At 38.6% G+C, this 24,716-nt stretch overlaps 1 protein-coding gene across 2 annotated transcripts in view; it reads left to right on the top strand.

Annotated features, from left to right (window-relative positions):
* The window catches only part of clstn1 (calsyntenin 1), a 32,459-nt gene extending 9,826 nt beyond the window's left edge, over positions 1–22,633 (top strand). Inside the window, exons 2-18 of one of the 2 annotated variants that reach the window (XM_060893575.1) lie at positions 4,928–5,050; positions 9,771–9,966; positions 10,376–10,584; positions 10,783–10,932; positions 11,036–11,221; positions 12,536–12,784; positions 13,323–13,444; positions 14,402–14,564; positions 14,926–14,976; positions 15,822–15,979; positions 16,214–16,362; positions 16,602–16,828; positions 17,306–17,476; positions 17,666–17,811; positions 17,987–18,122; positions 18,539–18,723; positions 19,302–22,633. In XM_060893575.1, coding sequence (XP_060749558.1) covers positions 4,928–5,050; positions 9,771–9,966; positions 10,376–10,584; positions 10,783–10,932; positions 11,036–11,221; positions 12,536–12,784; positions 13,323–13,444; positions 14,402–14,564; positions 14,926–14,976; positions 15,822–15,979; positions 16,214–16,362; positions 16,602–16,828; positions 17,306–17,476; positions 17,666–17,811; positions 17,987–18,122; positions 18,539–18,723; positions 19,302–19,496 — 2,816 coding nt within the window. In that variant the 3' untranslated portion in view covers positions 19,497–22,633. The remainder of the gene's footprint in view (positions 1–4,927; positions 5,051–9,770; positions 9,967–10,375; positions 10,585–10,782; positions 10,933–11,035; positions 11,222–12,535; positions 12,785–13,322; positions 13,445–14,401; positions 14,565–14,925; positions 14,977–15,821; positions 15,980–16,213; positions 16,363–16,601; positions 16,829–17,305; positions 17,477–17,665; positions 17,812–17,986; positions 18,123–18,538; positions 18,724–19,301) is intronic. The other variant, XM_060893577.1, reaches the window with a different exon arrangement.
* Positions 22,634–24,716: the final 2,083 nt, after the last annotated feature.

Genomic DNA, 24,716 nt, shown 5'->3' with positions numbered 1-24,716 from the left:
CTTTCAGTCTATGACTTTGTGCTCAATATTGTTGCACAGCCAAAGACCGCTCCCAGCCATGCGTGTCTCCGTACCCCATCATTAACTGTTAATTTCTGTCTGCAGGCTCCATGAAGATTTGATGAGGAATAAGTGGGGTGATTTTGTATATTTAACATGCATTGAAGGCAATCTGGAAATTAAACTACAGAGGGGGCGAAAACACTGATGATGTCTTGGAAAGGAAATGATTATGACTCATTTGAATCAAAAGGAATCATTTATGTCTTTGAAACAAACAGTATATGTAACTATTACTGTTTTATTTGTTGTTTTTTAAGGTTGGATGATAAAGCAGCATTGGAATTAAATTTAGAAAGAAAGTGAAAGTACAGTTCCTGATATTTGGGAATTGTGTACTGTCGAATGTCAATACATTTCTAACTCTATTTTCAGTCCCTGTTACAGGTTTATTTTATTTTTTTATTCTTTTTTATAATAAATGTTAAATAGATGCTTTTGCATCTGCCACTGACTCAGGGTCTATCTGTCAGGATCTATCAGATGAATGAATTTGATTTAGGAATCCATAGAATCTGGACCAAGGTCACAGCAAGGCCATGCGTCTGAAATACTTTTTCCTCTATAGAGTCTTTCATGTTTATTTTATGGCTATTTTAGGCATACAAAATAAAATTATAATGGGTAAAAATGTAAAATAATAAACGTATTCATGGATGATGGAAGTAATATTTTATGCAAAACACTTTCTTTAAATACATTAACCCTTTTGGCTGTGATGTACGATCAGAAGTGATAATATAATATAGCACTTAGCGTAGCGTAGTGTATTAGACTTTTACTAAGTTAAGCAAACTGAACAGGAAGCATGTCAGACCGTGTGTTCTACTAAATAAAACCATCAGGGTGTTGAGCACTCTAATTGTGCTTGACTGCGAAGGTCAAGATGAAAACATTAGAGTGTGAATCTCAACTGCTTAATCAAGCTTCACATCTTCTATGGATGTGTGAGCAATCAGAGCGAATTTAATGAAAGATTTGCTGTAATCTTTCTTTCTTCTGCTTGCACAGTGGGACACACAGCTGTGTTTTTTTACTGCTCCATTATTTATACAGCCTTGTAGTTCGAATTTCATGACAGTCAGATGTTCTTAATGCGGTCTACTCGTCTATCGAGAAGAGCAGAGAAGAATGCCATTTGAGTATTTCATCATGTCTTCTATTGTGGTCTGTTTATGAGTTGTCAAGTGCTCAGTGTGTTTATGCTCCTGTGGGGGCTTGTCTCGTGTGGCTGTAGGTCAGTGGGCTTTATAGCGATGGTAATAGCACATGCTCAGATATTTCTCTATGTAGAGTGAACAAGTGGGTGATGTTGGCACAGTGCCATACCACATCGCTGTATGGGCAACAACAGCAGCGATCTTGAAAATATTTTCCACCACATCAGAGCGCCTTCAGGCACCCACGTATTCACGCTTACGTAAATGGACGTTTCATAGAGCAGCTTAAAGTAGCTCATTTACACTGACCTCTGGGGTAAACTGTGGTTAATAGCTGCCCTGATAGAGGACAGATTGGCAGATTGTTGGTTTCTGACAATTGGTCTTGTGCCACCTTATCAGCTCCTACTGAGAATAGCTTTACTTAACTTCGATTGATGTAAATCATCAAAAACTACAAGGTAAAAATTCAGGTCTGAACCTGAATAAAGAAAATCTCAATACATAAAAGCTCCATATCATTTAATATTTAATAAAGCGAAATTATTTTTTTATTTAGTTTCATTGACCAAATTCTTGCATTCTTTGCTTTAAAAATGTTTTTGTGCTTATGATGAAACTTAATGACAGACATTTATTTAGCAGTTTTTTTAGAAACTTAATCTTGTTCGTTCTTCTGGATGCATGTGTTTAAAATCGAGGCAATGTTGCTCTGCACTAGTGAAATGAAAAGCTCATTGAAACATTATTAACCTTTAATAAACCCAGCACGTGGAACACGGCTTGTTTCATCAACCTAATAAACTTGATTCGATTATATACAACGGTAACACATGCTCTTATTATGATAACTATCCATATATTTTTCCTAATCGTGGTAAGAAAATAAAGCAAACAAGATGTAAGCAAAACAAAAAACAAACTATGTAACTAACGTGAAACATAAAATCAACAAAAAAGCAGTTTTAAGGAGTTCAGAAACTATGACAAGGTGTAGAAGGTGTGGAGCAAGTTGTTTCATCCTGGCAGAAACAAGACTTCTCCACCTTCTAGTAAATCTCTTGCTGCTGTACATTTAGGAGGCCTAATTTCTGTGAGCTTTCTTCATGAGCATGTTTGGGTCAGATAGACCAGCACAGAAATATATCTTAAAAGCCTGGGAATGAACTTAGTCCATCCCTCAGTAACACTTGAATCTTCTTGACTTTAAGACAAACTCATTTTTTTTTTTTTTTGTAAAATATTTTATAAAAAAATCTAAACAGTTTTAGATGTTTACGTTTTGCCTTAGCATTTACCTTAGCATACCTTAGCTTAGAACTTTACTTCTTTATTTGTGAGGTCTTCAGAGATGCATTAAACCGAGCCAGTCACAAAACTGTACCTATTGTCATTTAAGACAATTTGGATAATAGGTTATCCGACTGATCTGTCCACTTGTCCAATCACAACCGACTGCAGCGTGAGACTCCTCAGAGAGAGAGCTTTGCAGTTAAGACGATTTATGTGACTGATCACAACTGACAAAAAAGCTCTTAATCTCCGCAGTCAGAACTATGTTGGACTTGTACTTTATTCCTATGGATCTTTAAATCTTTTTATGCTGGTATTAATATATGATTTATTGTGGTTGAACCTGTACGTACATTAGAGGTCTTTGCTGTGAACAAAGTTTGTCTGATTTATTACTTTCTATATTATAATTTATTTTTGCATTTTAGGTTATTTCCTCTCATTAATGTCGCAGAGACCACTGTGTCTGTTGTGTCCTCAACGTTACCTATAAAGCTCAAAGGATTAGTTTGGCTCATAAATCACCAGAATCTGCTCATGCATGCTGGTGATAGCAGCTGCACAAATTCTATCCCCTGCTGGCCATGTCACCATTCCATATGTAGACTTAATAGATATAGCTATATATCCCAAGGATGTGTTGGATAGATTTGACCATGATTAGTCAAGGAGATTTTACACTGTGTGAACTTTTGGGGTCTTTTTTTAGGCTTGAGATTTGGTCTGGTCTAATTATTCATGACACATTTTACACTGATAAGGGGTAAGATGAAACGGTGCAGCAGCAAAAACGGCCTAAGTTATGTTATGTTATGCTATGCTAAATTTAAAGGGAAAAATGTATCAGATTATGAAGTACAAAATATGGAAATGGTGGAACAAACTATTTTGTACTTAATTATGAGTGCATTGGAAATATTCTGGTTTCAGGAGAATCAACATGATCTTTTTGGTGCAGTTGCTGCTATCAAGTTGTACATCCATTTAGCTTTGGCTGTAACTCCACATTGAGTTGTATTTAACACCATGCTGGCCAGTTGTGTGTAGAGATCCCCCTGTTTCTCAGCATCCTCCTGTTTCCTGCCACTCTCCTGCTGTTAGTATTGCCTGTGTGCATTTGGCTCAGCATTCTGAAGGCTTTGCATTTTTCTCAGGAGCTGCTGAGGCATTCACATTCAGGCATGAACGGCCATTATCTGTAGAAGCGAGCGACGTGCCCATCACCTCCCTCTCGGCTCTGTGTGTCCCGTCTCTGTCGTGACAGCACTTTCGGCAACAAGTACAGCCAAAACACGTCCCTGCCTGGCTGTCTGGTTTCTGGCAACATTAATGAGTTGGTTGGATATGCTTTATATTATATCTCTCTATATCCAGCACACTCTCACGATAACATAAAAGCACATGAATTTGCAACAACCAACTAGATCTGAACAGAATAAAAGCCAGGTCAGGAGCCATAGATTTTCTTGCCTCATTTTGCACAAGACCTAATTAATCTGTTCTTGCTGCTGTGAATACTTCTTAAAAATATTTTCTGGGTTACTGTATCAAAGACATGGTTACGAGGGAACTTTTTTAATGTAATGAGACAAAGTCTGGGCAGTCAATTACATTCACTCATTACTAATCCTTTATAGATGGCAATCACTCGATTTAGGAAGGAACACGGATACAAAACTCATGAGGCAGAACTTTAAACAGATTGTAATATAAGCTAATATTCATAAATCTTTTTTACATTACTTTTACTATAATGAAGAAATGGAAATAGAATTTGAGTTTTTTATCTAGTAATTACAAGTATTCATATATAAAAAGGAAAAAAGACAAGCTATAGGCTATATTGTTAATAATAATAATAATAATAATAATAATAATAATAATAATAATAATAATGATGATGCTTTAATTTTTTTATGTTTTTTGATCAGGAAATGACTTTTGATCAGGCTTTTTTGGACAATTTCTGTCCCACCTCACACCTGTCATTCTTTCAATAACTAACAGGTTCATGAACATAAGGTAAACCTACGAAAATAGTATAAAAATAACATATAAACAAGATTTAAAAAATTATTTTCATTTATTCTTAGAAAAAATGTTTTTACTTTAAAATACGAAATAAAGTAATATAAATACTTTTATTTATTTATTTATTTATTTATTTATAGCACATAGCTAAATACCAAACACATTGTAAATGATAGTGTGGTAAAAAAAAGGTAAAAATATTAGAAATTTTTTTTTTTGCTCTTACTTGCTTTTTTATATTTTTATAAAATTTACACTTTTGGCTGCATTAAACACATTAAATACCTTAAAATCTGTCAGTATCATAAGGTAGATCAATAATCAGTTCATGTCTTATGTGTCCATGTGTCTATCTCTTACGACTCTTCTTTTTTTCTTTACAGTCAACAAACATAAGCCATGGATTGAGACGACGTATCACGGCATCGTGACCGAAAACGACGACAAAGTTCTGCTGGATCCTCCACTGATAGCTCTGGATAAAGACGCCCCATTGCGTTATGCAGGTAACGGGAGACTTCTCGCATCGTTGTCATGTCTGCACATTCTCCGTCTAGTCATAACATCTCTGATCTTTCAGCTGGCTTGATAGTGATGCATAGATGTTATTCTCTCTGTCTGTAGCGGCTCAAGGCTTCACATTAAAACAAAAGATATCTTAATAAATGCACATAAATGTTTATAAATCACATGAATATTTGTTGTGTGATAATCTAGTGAGTTTCAGTCAGTCGACAGGAAACAAATTTGAAGGTTAAATGTTTGAGGAGATTGTTTGGAGTGTTTTTTAAACCTCTGGAAAAATGTATAAGGCTTTTATCGCATTATTGGATCTTTACTTAGAGAGCGTTTTCTGTGTGTTTGTGCGGCCTTGTAAAATGCCTACAAGATGAAACTAGATTTTAATTTTGTTGTTATTGCATCAGACCTGCAATATTAAACCCTAATCATCAAGAGCAGCTGTAACTTGCCGGTTATTCGTTTTCCACACGCGTTCAATAGCATTTTGCTCACAGGTTAACGAGATTATTTTACTCAAAACAATAGAAGCAGCTGCAATACAATACCAGCCTTTTTAAATCTCTGATGAATAATCTTTGCTTTATGTATTGAGTTATGTTTTTGTCAGTGACCGGTAGCTTTTTTCTACCTTAATGATCGTTGCTGTTTGCTTCTGAGGTATAGAGAAAAACGATGGACAGCGCTAGCTTTAGCTTACGCCTCTTCTAATCACTGTGAGATTTACTTTGGCCTCATTTCAGAGCTCTTTAAGCACAGAATGCTCTGTTTTCCCTCCAAGCTCTCCAAATGCCAGGCTTTTGAGTTATCTCAGGCTTCTAACAGTCTAGCAGCTGTAGTCGTCTTTAAGTACTGTGCCACGAGAATGTGCACATTCTCTCAAGTGTTGTGTTCTGCTGTAAGCCTCGATGGGTTTTTACAGATGGACAGTCCATCTGAGCTGTAATCTAAAAAAAAAAAAGGTAGGAAAATGCATGGAAGTCTGGTGTAGGCTTCACTAGCTGATGTGTTTGTCTAGTGCAGGTTTCCTGTGTGTGCATATTTACCTGCTTTACAGTACAGGAGCAAATAATCTATAATTCAGTCATTATAATGCATGAATGTCACATAAATAATGTCAACAATTCAACACCCATTTCATTTATTCTAAACTAATCAATGCTCCATTTAAGAACTGGGTTTGGTTTTGTTTAAAATGTTCCTCATGTCCCACCAGGGAACATCCTAGAATGCTTAGTGAATATTAAAGTGAAGGATCTTTAAATAGCTGGTAATGTTAAAAAGATATGTGATTATTTTTATTGGTAAGAATTTATAGAATGTCAGGTCTTAACAATCTTGATCTTGCCATAAAAATAGCCTTTGACACTTAAATGGCATTAAAAAAAAACAATAATTTTAAATGCACATGTCCCCTTGCACATCCACTGTCTCCTTATGATCCATTCTAACATAACACAGTACCTGGAATTATACTGGAGAGATGATCACTGTTCCTCCAATAGATGTTCCCTCGGTAAGTGTTTTAACGATGGTGATGGAGATCTTGAAGGTCACTTCTAAACCTTGAGACACCTTGACTGTAAAAACGATTTTACGATCTCAAACCTCTGTGAATGGGGGTGGAGTCATCCTGGAAGAGACCACGCCCATCAATACACGGTTCACCACAGGATAATGGTGATCGGTCAGAATATTAAAATTTGCCATGGCATTCCTTCGTAAGTGAGGAAATAAAAACACCCTTTAGAGATTTATCTTTCGTCAGTCTGTGTTTACATACTAGTCAGGTAGATGTCACAATGACAAGTGCTGAGCTGGGGTGAAATCAACGAGGATCGAGTATTGATGTGCACCGCAGTCACAGGACCAGGCTAGGCTTTTAGCCTGCTGTCAATAGGGTGCAATATTGAACAATATCACAGCCAAAGCTCTGTCAGTTTCCAATATTGCTTGTGAATCATCGACAGCAAGTTCTTATGAACTATAAAGGCATCAGAGTTGTTCCCTGTGTCACTCCAGAGCAGAAAGTCAAATAAACCACAGTGGTCCATAGCAAGGTGGCTCTTGGTAGTCTAATTAATTTATTTTTTTTATATCATATCGGTCTTTTACCTGAATTGGTATGGCTAAAGAAGTGCAAAGCTGCTCCTGTGTCCTTTGCTCTGCACTGCAACTTTGGATAGAAAATTCGTCTTAAAATATACTTTTATTTTACACTGTCTTTAAAAAATTTTTTTTTCTTTCTCTGTAAATTTGTACACGTACATGTCATATCAGGGCATGAAATCTGCATCTTGCAAGAACTAAAAGCTTAGAGTCGATAAAATAAAAAAATGTTTCAAAAGCTTTGTATATACAAATGTGATGCTCTGTGCCCTTCCTGCCCTTCTTTCTGTGTAATCTTTGGAATCTCTTCCTTTCTCTGACTGACTCAGCTTTATCTTCTCTTCCTTCTTGTAGAAAGTTTTGAAGTGACCTTCACCAAAGAAGGTGATGAGAGGCTCTTTCTCCTGCCTTTCTACCATTTTGTTTCATTTTGTATTCTATTGTTTTATTAACCCACTAACACAAAAAAAGCATCTGCGCTTCACACAGAAACGCCTGCCATGCTCTATAATGCCACTTCTCTTTAATAGTTTGGTTTACTTTTTTTTCCCCTCACCTTCAAATTATTTGGTAAGACAAATATATCAACTGGATGAAAACTTTCTTTGGGGTTCCCTGACTGTAGAAATATAAATGCATGAGACATCCACTGTAGCTTACAGATCCTAGCAGCACTTGATGGTGTTAAAATTAAGGAAAGAAATACACAATTCGACAGAACATCTCCGATTCATTTCTGGATTGTTAGATGTATTTCTGAAGGTATTTTGTGTGATGTACTAAGGGCTGGCTACCGAATATACAAAACTAAAAGACCACTGAAGTTTTCAGTGAGGAAATTGAATAGAGTTTAATTGATCGGCTTTGCTAACTTTAGGAAGAGAAACGTAGCTTCTATAAGGATTTTCAGTGTGCAGTGATGTTGGGATTCAGTGGTTCGCACTTAAATTAGCATGGATTAGCTATCTAGATTAGCTATCATTCACCACGACCATGAACCCTATGTATTCATAGTGCTTTATTTTCCAAGGGTTTGAAAAACAAGGTGATTGCTACACTATTAAAAGTAAAGATGCCGTAGAAGAAATATTTCTGGTTCCTTGACGTATCTGTCATTAAATGGTTCTTAAAAGAACCCCATAAAGAACAATTTTATAGTCTAAAGAATCTCGTTCCACTACATATATTTGTGCAATGGAAACATCCCATGGATATAAAAAAAAAAAAAAAAAACGAAACGAAAGAAACTTAAGTGTATGATGTGCTAGGGCCGGTTCTTCTTAATATAATCTGGTCCTCCATAGGAAAAGGGCAGAAAAGCCATGCAGGTCAGTTGAGATGAGGGAGGTATGTCAACTGTTGAAGTTTTAGGCTAACTAGCTGTGTGCTTGTAGGTGATGTGGTAGCCTAGTGGTTAAGGTGTAAGTCTCCCAGTCAGAAGATTGTGAGCTCAATCCTAGGTTCACCAAGTTGCTACTGCTGGGCCCCTGAGCAAGGCCCTTGACCGTCAGTTGTATAAAATGTAAGTTGCGACTGCTAAATTATATGAAATTATGTCTACATAATTAGAGCAAAGGAGCCAAAAATATATCTCGTTTTGGAATCAGTATCAAATCCGAAGTATCAGACTTGAAAACTTTAAAACGACACCCAGCCCTAGACATACACAATTATTGTTTCAAATTTATCTGAAACGTTATTCGGTGCTGTTTGATGTGGATGTCACGCAAGTCAATATTTCTAAACCCTGCTCTCATCCAGTGGTTTTAGTTTCACCAATTCTTTTCACTTTTATCATGTTTTCCGTTTTTAGTTTTTAAAAGCTGTGAGAGAGACAACATTGCACAGGAAGACTTCTTTTACATTATTAGTGATTATTAAAGGAGTTTTTTTTAATTATCTCTAAGAAATCTTTTTTTTTTTTTGAAATCTGGGTTTTTTCTTTTGTTTTACTTTAGTTCTTTGTGTGCTTTTTTTTTATTTTAAGGTCTTGGACTGGTATCTCTGAAACGGACCTGGACTTTTGTTATACTTTGTCATCAGGATATCAACTGTTATTGTTTATTGTTTGTTACTGTTTAACTTTGTTTTCTTTTCCGTTTGTTTTTAGTAAAACCAGCAAGCAGGGTTATTGTTATACATATGAATGCGGTAGGGATAAAATGGCCAACGAATAATGATTTACTGTTTTGTTGCATTTTCTTTCTGTCCTTTTTTCTTTTATAACAAGTGTTCCTGTGGAATGCCTGTCGACATTCTGGGTTTCTTTCTGCATGACTGGATGCAATGTGACCAAGTGGCTTGGACGAGACACTCAGCCTCACCCTTTTAACTCCCCCAACCCTCCCTTCCCCTCCTAGATACTCACCCATTCTACAGTGCTTCTGGCTTCCTCCACAGACCCCAAAGTACCAATCCCTTTGGCTGCCAAAACAACTTTGGCTGTTCTTATTATTTAAGTGTGGTGTGCGATTTGTTTTTGCCATGAGTTTATTCATTTATTTTTTATTTTTTTATACGGTGTACAGAACTTGCTGTTTGTCTCAGTGGAGGTCTCGACTGAGCCATTGTGTTTTGCCCTTTTCTCCATGTGTCCAGGGGAGATTTGCGGCTTCCGTATACATGGCCAGAACGTTCCGTTCGAGGCGGTGATGTTGGACAAGTCCACAGGCGAAGGAGTGATCCGAGCCAAGGACAAGCTGGACTGTGAACTTCAGAAAGAGCACACGTTCACCATCCAGGCCTATGACTGCGGAGAGGGACCCGATGGAGCCAACATGAAGAAATCTCACAAGTGAGTAGAAAAGTTTAAGAAAAAAACTGTAAATATATAGAATAGAAGCCTTTATTTTGCCACATGTACATTACAGCACAGGAAAATTCTTTCTTCGCATATCCCAACTTTGGAGGTCGGTGTCAGAAAGCAGGGTCAGCATTGACACAGCACCCTGGAGCAGCAAGGGATAAGGGCTTGGTTGTGCTGGGGCTTGAACCCACCCCGATTAACCGATTCAACCACCACTGATCTCTCTCTCTCTCTCTCTCTCTCTCTGTCTGTCTCTGATGCACATGGTGACTCAGCATTGCCTCTTTACTCAGCCTCAATCGGTTATCAATTATCTATCAGTAAAATCTGCGTCATTGGTGGCCCTGCTTCATCCTGGCAGCAGTCCAGTTGGCATTGACACTTTGTTCTCCTGCAGGGCAACTGTCCATATCCAAGTGAACGACATGAATGAGTACTCACCCGTGTTCAAGGAGAAGTCATATAAGGCTACGGTCATCGAGGGCAAAGCATACGACAGCATCCTGAAGGTTGAGGCAGTGGATGCTGACTGCTCCTTCCAGTTCAGTCAGATTTGCAGCTATGAGATCGTCACCCCTGATATACCCTTTACTATTGACAAGGACGGTAAGATGAGGGAGGTGCGGGATGTGTGTGGCCAGAAAAACCCAGCTTATTTTTAGAGCACAGAATCGCCCTTAGCAGAAATGCATTATTTTTATTTTTTATTAAATTTTTTGGATGAAGGTGAACCTGGACTAATTTGCATCAACAGCTTTTAGACCATTTTCAGGGCACATTGTTAAGTTTTCAATGTTAAAACAGGCAACATCAAGAACACTGAAAAGCTGAACTACAGTAAGGAGCGTGCCTACAAGTTGACTGTGACCGCCTTCGACTGCGGGAAGAACCGTGCATCAGAGGACGTCCTCGTCAAAATCAACGTCAAACCAACCTGCAAACCAAGCTGGCAAGGTATAAAAGTAGTCTATGTCTGAGCCTGAACTCTTCCCTACTCATAAAAATAAGAAAGGCTTTATTTTTTCAAGGAACCTAACATATGTGTCTTATTTCTAAGGCTTTAATAAGAGAATTGAGTATGAGCCTGGCACAGGAAGTGTGGCCCTGTTCCCCAGCATTCGTTTGGAAACCTGCGAGGAGCCAATCACCTCCATCCAGGCCAGCATTGAGCTGGAGACCAACCACATCGGCAAAGGCTGCGACCGAGACACATACTCTGAGAAATCCCTGCACCGCCTGTGTGGTGAGTCACAGCAATTCCTTAATGCTGTCTGAGTCACACTATTTTATTTATTCTGTGTTTAGATTGATAAAATAAAAATAGTTGTACATGGTGTACACTTAAGAAACACTTATGCTTTCACATCGCTGTCACCGTCAGTCAACTCTGAATCTTTCCTGATAATAATTTCACGATCCTGAAGACTGCGATCTAACTGACTCACTACACACACTTCAGTGCACCAGTTTCCAAAAGGGGAAAGATATACATATAAAGGGCATTAAATAACACGTTCCTTTGAAATTAGGATATGCCTATAGTGCAATTTAGTATTGTATGTTTCTGAATCTAAGAAGTGACCTTTCAACTAATCAACAGATGCTATTTAAATCAAGTCAGCGGAAAAAGATTATTTGCCAACATATTTTATTTTTAGAAACATGAGCATATCTGAAACACACATGAAGAGTTATTCAGTAATATATGAGATTATATTTCATAGCTTAACGTACCCTCACCCACAAATACAACACCGATTCAAACAAAACAGAATGTTGACTCTTTCAAGCCAACATAAATACAACCACAAATACTAACTCTCTACATTATTGCGTTTGTTTGATCTAGTGCTGAGAGAACGAATCAATAAAATGAAATAATAAAACAGAATTTGTTTTCGAAGCACAGAGTGGCGTCACTAGGTCACTTTACTAAAACTAACATGATGTCAATGCTAATTTAAACGCAGTGAGATTATTAACAATTAGCTTGTTTCTTAAGAAAATAGTCTAGATGTCAGAAATTATGATATTATGCTTGAAGTCAGGGGGCATGGTGGCTTAGTGGTTAGCACGTTCACCTCACACCTCCATGGTTGGGGGTTCGATTCCCACCTCTGCCTTGTGTGTGTGGAGTTTGCATGTTCTCCCCGTGCCTCTGGGGTTTCCTCCGGGTACTCCGGTTTCCTCCCCTGGTCCAAAGACATGCATGGTAGGTTGATTGTCATCTCTGGAAAGTTGTCCGTAGTGTGTGATTGCGTGAGTGAATGAGAGTGTGTGTGTGTGCCCTGCGATGGGTTGGCACTCCGTCCAGGGTGTATCCTGCCTTGATGCCCGATGACGCCTGAGATAGGCACAGGCTCCCCGTGACCCGTGGTAGTTCGGATAAGCGGTAGAAAATGAGTGAGAGAGTGAGTGCTTGAAGTCAATATATATTGGTCTACAGTTTTTGTAGGTCTAGAAATATATTTATGATGTTTATACTTGTCTTTTTCATGCACATTTGAGCTATGCTGTTGTGCTCTGTGGGTAATCTCTATGTTCCGGCTGCACTCAGGTGCCAGTTCCGGCACTGTGGAGCTGCTGCCGTCTCCCACCAGCGCCGCCAACTGGACCGCAGGCCTGCCCACTGACAACGGCCATGACAGCGACCAGGTCTTTGAATTCAATGGCACTCAGGCAGTGAAGGTTCCTGACGGTGTGGTGAGCACAAGTCTGAAGGACCCTTTCACCATCTCAGTGTGGATGAGACACGGACCCGGTGGCCGGGAGAAAGAAACCATCTTGTGCAACTCTGATAAGACGGGTAACAACAGCATAATGTACTGTTATGAGACTGGTGTATACTTTAGCGATTAGATGAATTGTATGATGTTCTTAGACTTCACCCCTTTAATTTACACAAGTACATAATGTGATACACAAAGTCACTAACAGCTCTAACCCACAATTTGGCAACAGAAGGTTTGGCAGCAGAAGATTCACTATAGGTTTAAGGCCTTGTGCCATGTCTGAGTAAAGCTAGACCATGTTATCAGCTGGCATTGGGATTATGTATCAGAGATTACATCAAATAGATGTCCTTGTATACTGGAAGCAGATGTGCCATGACCTGAGAGAAAACAGGACATTGTGAATGTCTTCCATCCTGTTGTCACAAGACAGAAGCTCACAAATAATCCAAAAAAGGTTCATTCAGTACCAACCGACACAGGGGTTAAAAGGTGGTGTTAATATCATGATTGGCTAAAGATAAAAAAAAAGTGGGAACAGTGTAAAAAGTGTATTCACAAATGTAAATAAATGCTCTAAGAACATGAGAATGTGCTGCTGTGTTTCCTCAGAAATGAACAGACATCACTACTCTCTGTATGTGCACAACTGCCGTCTGGTGCTGCTCCTGCGTCAGGACCCGAGCGGAGCAGAGAACTACAAACCAGCAGAGTTCCACTGGAAACTCGATCAAGTAAGTAAACAAAAGCGCTTTCAGTAACTGCTAATTTTTGCTACATGCCTGTGTGTTTATGTACATACATATTTGTAGTTTTACAAGTTAATAATGAATGGGGTTCTTTGTTCAGCATGTTAATGTGTACTAATTCAAATGGTGAAGGTTTAGCATGCGATACACACACGCTGTCAGCTTTCATGTACGAGGGAAACGTATTTAAACGGATGCAGATTTATACAGCTGATACTAGAGGAGTAAAAAATATGAGAGAAAATGTTGAAAAAAAAAAATAATAATAATAATAATAATAAAAGAATGTGAAATTTATCAGCTTTTCCACAAGGTATTTTAAGATGAATGAGCTGTTCAGAAAATCTAAATATTATTTGCCAGGCAGAATCTTATGAATTTACATAAAGTTAAGCTTAGCAGTTTTTAAATCAACGCAGAAACCTTTTTAGAAGTGAATATTTTACCTAGAAAGGATTCTCATCTGAGGAATGTGAGCAATTTTCAGAATAAGATGGATCATGAAGTCTAGAGCATCAGAGCAGTTTGTAAATTTGATTAGATTTGGTTCAAAATGTTCTGACATGGCGGTAGAGCAAAAATAAAATTTGTGCTCATGTGTTATATTACTTAGTGACTAGTATGTTTGCTTCGCATCACCAGGGTTTCATTTCTGCCTGTACCCTGTGTGTGTGTGTGTATTTTTGTTGCATGATTTTCTCAATGTTGGGGGTGGGGGGTTTCTCCCGGTACTTGGGTTATCTTCCCCAGTCCAAAGTAATGCACTGTATTGGCACTGAAATTGTCCGTAATGTGTGAATGAGTGCGTGTCCCCTGCTTTGTGCCCCAAGCCTATTGTGATGGGGTCCTGGGTGACAGTGTGTGGAATAAGTGGAACAAAAAATGGATGGATGGATGGATGGATGTGTTTTTTTATGTACTTGGTCTGCTGTTTGCCTGCAGGTCTGTGATAAAGAATGGCATCACTATGTGCTGAACATCGAGTTCCCTGCAGTGACTCTGTTTGTGGATGGAGCGTCCTTCGAGCCCTTCCTGGTCACAGAGGATTACCCTCTCCACGCCTCCAAGATTGAAACTCAGCTCACTATTGGCGCCTGCTGGCAAGGTACAGTCACTGGCATTATGACGTTTTTTTTCCTACTGTCAAAATAACTCATCCTGTTTTTCACAGGTCAAACCTTTTCATATCCTTTGTTGTGCTGCTGCGTATAAATAAAAGTGGAGTAAATGTCCACAAAGCATAGATGTCATACAGGTTCTTCAGAGCATATCTCACTAATATGCTTCTTATTGCCAAATTGATGCAATTTCTAAAATAAAATACAACAAAATAAAATGTTAGCAGTCATGGACTAATGTAGTTAAATGTGGTTAAAATGCATGCTCTTGTAAAAAATCCCTATTGATCCTTTCCTGACTAAAGCAAGGCATCGTCTTTCCCCACTCTTCTTGTCTTACCTCCACAGACCTCTCAGGACATGACAATGACACAGAGACAGGCTCAGAGCCTTTGACAGGTTGCCTAAATCTTTCCCTAATCACACATATATCAGAGTTTGTTCATGAATTAACACCTCATACATGCAATCCTTGCACAGCTTAAAATCTTTGACTTGAGCTGTGTGAGAATTGGATGCACACAGCTTCTATTTGCATAACATTTCCAGCATGAAGCGATCCAGACCAGATGTTGTGGTACACATCCTGCCTGCTCTTATCTACTATTCATTTTCTTTCTTTATTTCCTTTTATCTACCAGCCAAGCATTTTCATTTTCCCGCAGCTCAGAAGACGCGTTGAAATTATAGACAGTTTGCATGTAGAGTGTTTTGTATTTCTCCTAGACACAGTGTTGTGCAGCATCACCTGCTGTGTGTTGCAGTGTCGTTTGTGCCAACAGCACATGGGCAGGTCTTAACTCTGCTGTCTTGCTGAGTGATCCTAATGTTACAGAGCGCTCAGCTCACAGTCTCCTTTAAACGCACCTGTAATGGATGCAAGAGCATGAGCGAAAGATAACGGACAAACGTGATTTAGCGTAGCAAAGCTTTTTTATGTTTTATTTCACCCATTTTCATGCTCATTTTCATTCATTTTTCATAGCCTTATCTTCATGGTTAACAGTAATTATGCTGAACATGTAAGGGCAGAGCTGCATGAGGCTACAGGCCTGTATTCGTCTCTCTCTGTGGTCCAGCAGAGCAATGTGGCCGTACTAACCTGCATGAATCATTTTTGTTGTGTATATGAAAAGGCAGAGCATGCTTGAGCCCCTGGAGATTAAAATGAAAAGAACGCATGCATTTTTTTTTTTTACCTCTCATTAATTTATTCCTTCACTCCATCTCCTTGGTTTATCCAGGTGGCAGTGCACACATGAGCCAGTACTTCCGGGGTAATTTGGCCGGCCTCATGATCCGCTCTGGGAAGCTGGAGAATAAGAAGGTGATCGACTGCCTGTACACGTGTAAAGAAGGTCTGGATGTGCAGCTCCCAGAGGAGGTAGCTTCTGCGGTGAAGGTGCGAACATTTATACGTGACTGTTACTGTATCCATGTAGTACAGAGCTAAAAATAGGATCTGACGAAAATAAGATTCTGGTTTCGTTTAACATCACAAGCTTAAATGCCAGAGATGTTTTTTTCTCTCAGGTGAATAGTTATGAGATGAATGAATAAATGTCTGTGAAATTAGATTTATTTTAAAGAATTGGCTGTGGTGATTCAGTGAGTCTGACTCATTACTTATCTGCAGGTGGACTTTAACCCCAATCAGTCTTCTCTCACTCTGGAGGGAGATGATATTGAAAGCTTTGAGAAGGTCATGCAGCACATCTCCTACCTGAACTCCAGGCAGTTCCCCACACCAGGAATACGCCACCTGCGTGTCACCACCACCGTCAAGTCAGTATTCTGCAGCCTTTCCTCTTTTAACTCGGTTATTTTGTTTTATATAAATCACAAACAAAACGGTTATTTCCAAAACACCTTTTTACAGCTTGATTTCCTTCATTAGTCTTTTTTTTTTCTTGTGCTTTTCATGCTTTGACCTTTTCTGTGTATAAAGGACATCATGTCAGTATGAAGTGCCAGGTCAGGTTAATCTTTTCCATTGTGACGGTGTTCTGTTCTGTTCTGTTCAGGTGCTTTAACGAGGAGACGTGCATCTCCGTGCCTGACGCAGAGGGCTATGTGATGGTCCTTCAGCCAGAGGAACCAAAGATCAGCCTGAGCGGAATCGACCACTTTGCACGCGGAGCTGCTGAGTTCGAGAGCACAGAGGGTGTGACGCTGTTCCCCGAACTTCGTGTTGTCAGCACCATCACACGTGAGGTGGAAGCTGAGGTTGAGGGAGAAGATGAGCCTACGGGTACGTTACCATCGTTACAAAATAAAGAGAGAGAGAGTGAAACAAAGATTGAATGTGGCAGAGTGGTTGAAAGGCTTTAGGGCTTTTTTTAGGAGAGAGTTATGGCAGAATTAAAGCCGTGCCATCTGCCAGATCAGTGCTGAGAGGAAGTGAATGTACATTAAGTAATATGTGTTAGAGGACACGCCAAATTAAAGCAACAATTTCAAGAGATTTCTAATTAATTCTAAGAGTAATAACCACTGAATTAAAAAGACAGCAACGTTCTGGAAATAACTGATGCCTCTCTGTGAGACTTAAAGTTTCTGATTTTTTTTTTCTTAATTATTTTCAGTGGTAATGATCTATTATTTCTTGCAAAATATTTCTAATTATCTTAGTTAATATCCAATAGGAAAAGGTTGCTTTTTTTAAAAACATTTACACTTAACATTGTGAACTCGTGTCATCATATTAACATGTAATCGTCTTTGGCAGTACAAGAGTCAGTGGTTTCTGAGGAGATCATGCACAACCTGGACACGTGTGAAGTGAGCGTAGTTGGAGAAGATCTGGATGGAAATCATGAGAGTCTGGAGGTGGATTTGGCGCAGGTTCAGCAGCGAGGCCTGGAGATTAGCTCCTCCAACATGGGCATGGTCATCACTGGTGTGTTTCTCTCAAAGAAAAAATGTTTATTCCGTGTTTAAAAAAAACAAACAAAAAAAAAAAACCTGTTGAATTGATCATATCTGATTGTAATAATGGTTACAATATGAATTATTCTTTAGCTTTTTTTTTCTGCCTGGTTTTAATTTCTAGTTTTCTAGCTACTGATTTGTTCTTGTCTGGGTTCAGGTGTAAACACCATGGCCAACTACGAGCAGGTCCTACACCTTATCCGTTACAGGAACTGGCACCCTGAGGCTCTGTTTGATAGGAAGTTCAAGCTGGTCTGCTCAGAGCTCAATGGCCGGTACATCAGCAATGAATTCAAGGTCGAGGTACGATTAACCAAACACACTCTTATTCACAGTATTGCTTTTTCAGGCTGTTTGGATTATGAAAAAATAAACATTTTGCTATGTTTTTAACAGAATGTCCTACAATGTCTGGAAACATCTGGATTGGACTAAAATGTTCTCTATAATATTATCTTTGTGTGTTCTGTGTGCGCAGGTCAATGTGATTCACACAGCTAACCCAGTTGAGCATGCTAATAATGCCATGTATCAGCCTCAGTTCATCAACCAAGTCAAACACGCCTCAGTGGACCTGTCTGGACACAACCTGGCCAACACACATCAAGCTTCAGGTATGGCTTTATCATCCCTGCATCCTGCACTCCTCCAATCCTCCATCTGTTCAATATTTCTCTTTCAAGCAGGCATTCAGAATGCTAACAGGCTTCTCTGTTACTCACATTGTTTATATGTTTTTACTCATTTCTTTTTACAGCTAATCCAAAACTCAAACAAATAATATTCTTGTTTTATTGTTTTAATCGTTTAATTTTTTTTTATGTGAGCTTGTATACATATTAAAGGCAGTTGGATAGGATGTGGAAAGGATCGTCTTTGCCTATTTTTCATGCTGCGGTTCGAGAGATCATGCATATCAGATAGACTCTAGAATGAAAATTCTTTATGGTCAGTAGGCACAGATCTCTGAAAGCCGTGAAGTACAGTGTGTCACAACGTGTCTTCCTTTGTGCTCTCTCTTGGCTCACAGTTGTCCCCAGTGCTGCCACAATCGTCATCGTGGTGTGTGTAAGCTTCCTGGTGTTTATGATTATTCTGGGAGTGTTCAGGATCCGTGCCGCTCACCAGCGCACCATGAGAGACCAGGAGAACGGCAAAGAGAACGAGATGGACTGGGATGACTCTGCCCTCACCATCACAGTCAATCCTATGGAGGTATACGGGAAAGTAGATACATCCGATTTATCCTGCGTACCTGCAGTAGATTATTATTTATAGATGACAATCACTGCCAGCTAATAGCCATACAAAAACGTATGCTTTAATGAATACTGCAAATGTTTAAACTTAGAAAACAAAACTGATTAATACTAATGAACTCCTTTTACGGACGTTTCTGGCTGTGAGAGCTGAAGCATCGGCTGTCACTACTTTTACATTTCCAGCTAATTAGCCAGAACAGCATGAAGCCTGAACGTGTTTCTCTCTCATGCCAGGCTGTTGTTATGGAAACACTCAGTATTCTTGCAGCAGCAACAGTTTGTGGCAACACTTACAAAAACAAAAGTATCACTCAAATGACAGGCTGGATAAATGGTATTGAATACAACCAGCAGATTTTGTACTAGTTACTGTCGACTGCTACTGCAGCATTCAGCACGATTCTTGTGCACACAGCAGCGAAGGTTCGTAAATGAACCCACTGAAAATCGCTCATGCATTATGCATCATGCAAAAAAAAGAAATAATATCCCTCCTTATTGTTCTGTTCCTTCTCTTCCTGTCCCGAGAAGACTTACGAGGATCAGCACAGCAGCGAAGAGGAGGAGGATGAGGAAGAAGAGAGCGAGGATGGCGAGGAGGAAGACGACATCACCAGCGCAGAGTCGGAGAGCAGCGAGGACGAGGAAGGAGCGGAGCCAGAGGACCAGCAGGGCACCAGCCGACAGCAGCAGCTGGAGTGGGATGACTCCACCCTGACCTACTAACGCTGCCGAGCACACACACCGCTCAGATAACATACACACATACATAAACACACACACACACACTCCACCTACAAACCCACTCACTCACTGTCTCACCTCTCCACCAGTGGGGAGTCATAATTTTCCTTGCCAGATTCCCCACCTACAGAGCCATGAATAAAAAAAAAAAACAGAAAGGTCCTTGAAGCAAAATCCACATATGTATATATACACACACCTATAAATACATATTTATCTAGTGTCTGTGGTGACGGATGTTGCGGAATCAGCTTAATTTCCACTGGCCAAGGCTTCCCTGGTGTCAGATTAGTGGTGATGTTCAGTGTAGTAAAATGATCACATAATAGCTGAATGCTAGTTACGTTTTTAATTTATTTCTTTAATTCTCTCTATTTTTTTATTTCTGGGATACCTGGCCTAGATTTGAGTTTTCCTCTTAGCTCTGTAACAATATAGCCTTGCACCATTTCCCTTGTTTTACATGTTACGTCATTTAAAACCGAGAATGGCTTTATGGTTATTGCACAAAAACTTTGGAATTAGTTTGCTCCTGAATTGTAAAAGAGAAGTTTTGCCTCTTTGCTTTCGATAATGCTTCTTGCTCTTCTTGGTCCATGTTTGTTTCTCTTCTTTATAGTGCATGAAAATTTAAGTCATGCGTGTAGAAGAATCTTGCTTTTTGATATTTTGTAAATATGACGAAAACCATGGTGTCCAGTATGTAAAGCGTCGCAGTACCTGCTGTAGAGTACGTATTTTGTGTTGCAGAGGCTCTGGCATGTATCAGAAACTTTTGGCAAAGCTCTTCCATCGTGCTTGTGCGCTGTAGAGAGAGAAACCCATGACAGAGGCTGAGGTTTCTGTATTGCTTATTTTGTCTTTATTTCTTATATTGGAGGTGGGAAGTGTGTTCCTTTTTTTTTTTTTTATTATTAGTCTTTTTTTTATTTAATAGTGTGGACGGGTGTGAAATTGGCTAATCTCGGCTTGCACAGGTGCAAATGCTAACAAACTTGAGGCATTGTTTTTTGTTTTTTTTTTCATTTCTGTGAAGTCCTCTATTGGACAGAGGTTTATACTTCGGACCCCTGTGAATGATCATTTTCAGGTGATAATTATACGTTTGTTTCAATGGTACTGTATGTTGTACAGTTTAGACACTCTACATTTAAGCCATCTTGGAGTAGTAGTGGTACTTTATTCCTGTAACATTGTCTACTCTGTCATAACCGCTTCTGATCAAGCCAGTCTGATGTAACTCGGATAAACGGAGGCTCTGGAGTTAGGTGATGGTTTGAGCGTAATGACGTCCGTGCAGTGCTCTGATAGGATGAAAATACTCAGATGCTCCTATAATTGCTGAAATGTTTTATTTGGGATATTTATGCTTTGCTATATGATTCTGCTCGGCTTAGCGTGGTTCACTTGCTGCTCGGTCATTCCAGTCTCCGAAAATATTTTATTGAAATATCCGTTTACACGAATGCTTGAGGAATTACGTTTTGAGGTAATCATTGATGCTTAAAAAAAAAAAAAAAAAAACTAACTAAAAAAAAAAAACAGTACACCGTTAAGAATTCTTGTACATGGAGGTGTGTTCTGGTAAACTCTATACTCCAAACAATGCTTTTTAGACCTCTACAGGCTCGTCTGCAGGTCATTCGTCCCTTTTATTTCTCTTTTGGCAGTCGGTCTGTTGCCTTCCTGCATCTGTGCAAAGGTCAGTGGATCTCAAAGCTAAAAAGTTTTGCAAAGGAATGTTAAATATTTGAGCTAAGGAGAACGTTAATGGGTAGAGAGAAAGGATTTGGGTGAAGTGTTACTTTTTTTTTAGATTATAGTTTTTTCGATTGCTTGCATGGACGATTTTTTTTTTCTTTTTATTTACTGCAAAAATCCAAAAGTTTTCTTATGCTTCTGTTGATACTACTGCCGTCAAGATGAGTCCAGTTTAGTTTCTGTTTTTGTGACTGGCCGGTATGGACAGGTAGAGAGCGCTCAGAGTGCTTCGGAGTGTCTGATAATCTCCCATTTAATTGGAAATCTTTGTCTTTCGCATCACAATCTGGTAACTGGTTCCTGAGCTGCAGTCCACGATTTATTTAGTGGAGTCGGGAGTGCCTTTCGCCCTTCACTGCACATGAACATCACTAACACGACCCTCGTCCACACCATGCTAACTGGTGGCCATGTTCATCTTTTGTAATTATATTAGGATTGTACAGCTATAGCAAAGTGATTTTTGTTGTAATTGGGGTCAACAGCTAGTTTTTATCAGCTATGATTGTTTTAATTGTCCTGCATATAGATGTCCTGTGTTCATGTTGATGTGTAGCCAACATAGGTCCATACTGTATCATGAATAAATATTGTACTAAATCATGTTTGAGGAAATCCACCTCTAAAGAGATGTATATAATTGAAATTCTTTAGGCAGTTTATGTGCGTATGAAATTAACAACGTATGAATAGTGAAAGCTCATTTTGAAGTTTTGCCTGATTTCCTACCCAAGACAAAGGGCAGCATGAAAATCACAAGAACCAGTCCAATATCCTTTTAACCTCTGTAACAGATTTCTTGCACAAATTGTGTCACGATCTGCCAGAATTGTTTTTTTTTTTTCTTTCATATGCCATTTTATATTTAATACAACTTCTTATCTCTGTTTATTTGTTTAATCACTGGATGAAAGCAGACCATTCCATGTTTGAATGAAGGGAAATGACTGTAAGGGGCAGTCGTTCCAGCAGAACGTTTAATCTACAAGTCGGACAGGACGATTTGATTTTTCTGAGCAGGTTTGTCATTTTCTGCCCATGAATAAATGTACATTTACGTCCACGTCAAGCCTATAAGACAGAAATAGGAGCTTGAGTGTAGGAGTGTTGATCTCATGGTTTTTGGAGTGTCAGAAAGTAATATGAAAACTATAGGCCTACTACTGAATCACACCTTTCAAATGGTATTGTCCACTATTAGATTTCTTTTTTTTTCCTCTTTTAAACAGAAGGTGACAAAAGTTGAGAATTGCTGAATGCTGCCTTCATGCTCATTCACTTTTCTACATTCAGTGGCAAATTTTGGTGAAGTTGGTGCTTGCTCATGAACAAAATAAAGGATGATTTGATGGAATTAAGTTTCAGGCTCCTTGTTTTTTTCTCCTTATGCAAAAAAAAAAAGTCAAATATATCAAGTCACAATTGAATTGGCAATTTTTTGTGTGTTATAAATTGGATGATATTGCACAAATCTCTCTCTCTCTCTCTCTCTCTCTCTCTCTATATATATATATATATATATATATATATATATATATATATATATATATATATATGTTTGTGTTTATATTTATTTCTTCAGGTACTGACCTTATGTCTGACTTTAGGTAGAGAGTCAAACTATCATGTAAATGCTGATCTTCATAAAGTCCTCATTCACAACCCTATACATTTGCAAATTCTCTGCTGAGAGGTTAATTACTTTTTTTCTGAGAGCCCATTAGCGCTATACGTTTATTATGGCACCCGAATCTCCAGGGGTTTTGTTTGTGTTTTTAAGATCTAATTAGACAGTATGTTTTCATAAAACCTGGAAAAACCCCTGGCTTAGTCACAAATATTCCAAAACAAGCTGGTAGACTTCATGGATTACTGCATTGTTGTAGATTATTTACACGCTATACACTTTATTAAGAAAAGTTGTACGTCTACACATTCATGCAGTTATCTGATCAGTCAATCATGTAGCAGCAGTTCATAGAGACACTGGCCATCAGCTTCGGGTAACCTTCGCTTTAACCAGCAGAATGAATGAGGGGAAAATGTGATGGCATGATTTCGACCTTGGAATGATTGTTGGTTTGAGTATTTCTATAATTGCTGATCTCCTGGAATTTTTCCACACAAAGAGATTACTTTGAATGGTGCAATAACACAAACACTGGCAAGTACATCTCCTTTGACCTTTAGCTGTTTTCTTTTGGATTTGATAATTCTCTGATATTTTGCTCCTGAACCAAAAATATATTTACTTTAATTGTAAATGAGTGAATTAAGATGAATTACATCTACAGCAGACACCCTTATCCAGAGTGACTTACAACTGAGCAATTGAGGGTTAAGGGCCTTGCTCAGGGGCCCAGCAGTGGCAGCTTGGTCCTGGGGTACAAACCCATGACCTTCTGATCAGTAGTCCAACACTTTAACACTTTCATCCCTATATGAATCCTTTGAGATTTGACTACTGATTAGAAGGTTGGTCCCCTGTGCAAGGCCCTTAACCCTTAATTGCTCAGTTGTATATAATTAGATAAAATATGTCATTCTGGATAAGGGTGTCTGCCAAATGTTGTAAATGTACATCAATTGCAAATACATAGAAGTGATACACTTGAACAACTTGACACCACTGAATGAGAGTACACAATTACATCATTAGGTCAAAATATCACTGTCTATATTAGAATTACATAGAAAAGTCTTTGTTTTCATAAATCAGCACTGTTGTATGTCAGGGACGTTTTTCTCTTATCTTTAAATGTCGGTTTAGCATATTGTTATTTCAGGTCATTGACGTTTATATTTTCATATAAACCTTATATGAAGTCAGTGAAAAGTAAAAGTAATTATTTTATGCAAGGGATGTTTTTGTGATTTGACATCAGTTAGTATGCTGATTTGAATATCAAGTCAAAAGGTCCTTAATAGATGCATTATTATGATGATGATTATTATTATTTAATATCTCTCTCTCTCACACACACACACACAAAAACAGAAACACACACGATTATTACACACAATTATGTTCACTTATGTAGACTGCGGTAGTTTTAAGAAGGTCCTGACAGACAGACAGTCTGTTCTTGTGTAATCTCTGTAAAATAAAAACATACTATACTTTCCAATCAAGTCTGTATACCAGTGATAGGCTGCATTCTGATACCAATTGTGCCCCCTAGTGTTTATAACGTGAAGTAAAGTGTCAGTGGATATATATAATGTCTCTATAGTGTAATTTATCACTTAACTCATATTGGTTAAGTGTGATGTTTGTGTTGATGGACAGATAACAATTTAACAGGATTATGTTAACAGCTTGATTCTGTAAACCTGAAATCCTATCAGTGTGAGACACAATGAGGCATAATAATACATTTATCTTCAGCTTCCATAATTTACAGACTATACAGAGGGAGATTAGTCCAATTCTCTTATCAT

The sequence above is a fragment of the Tachysurus vachellii genome, chromosome 19 (genome assembly GCF_030014155.1).
Source record: "Tachysurus vachellii isolate PV-2020 chromosome 19, HZAU_Pvac_v1, whole genome shotgun sequence".
NCBI classification, from domain to species: domain Eukaryota; kingdom Metazoa; phylum Chordata; class Actinopteri; order Siluriformes; family Bagridae; genus Tachysurus; species Tachysurus vachellii.
Note: the sequence above shows the minus strand (reverse complement) of the source record. Positions and strands in the feature narration are given on the sequence as shown.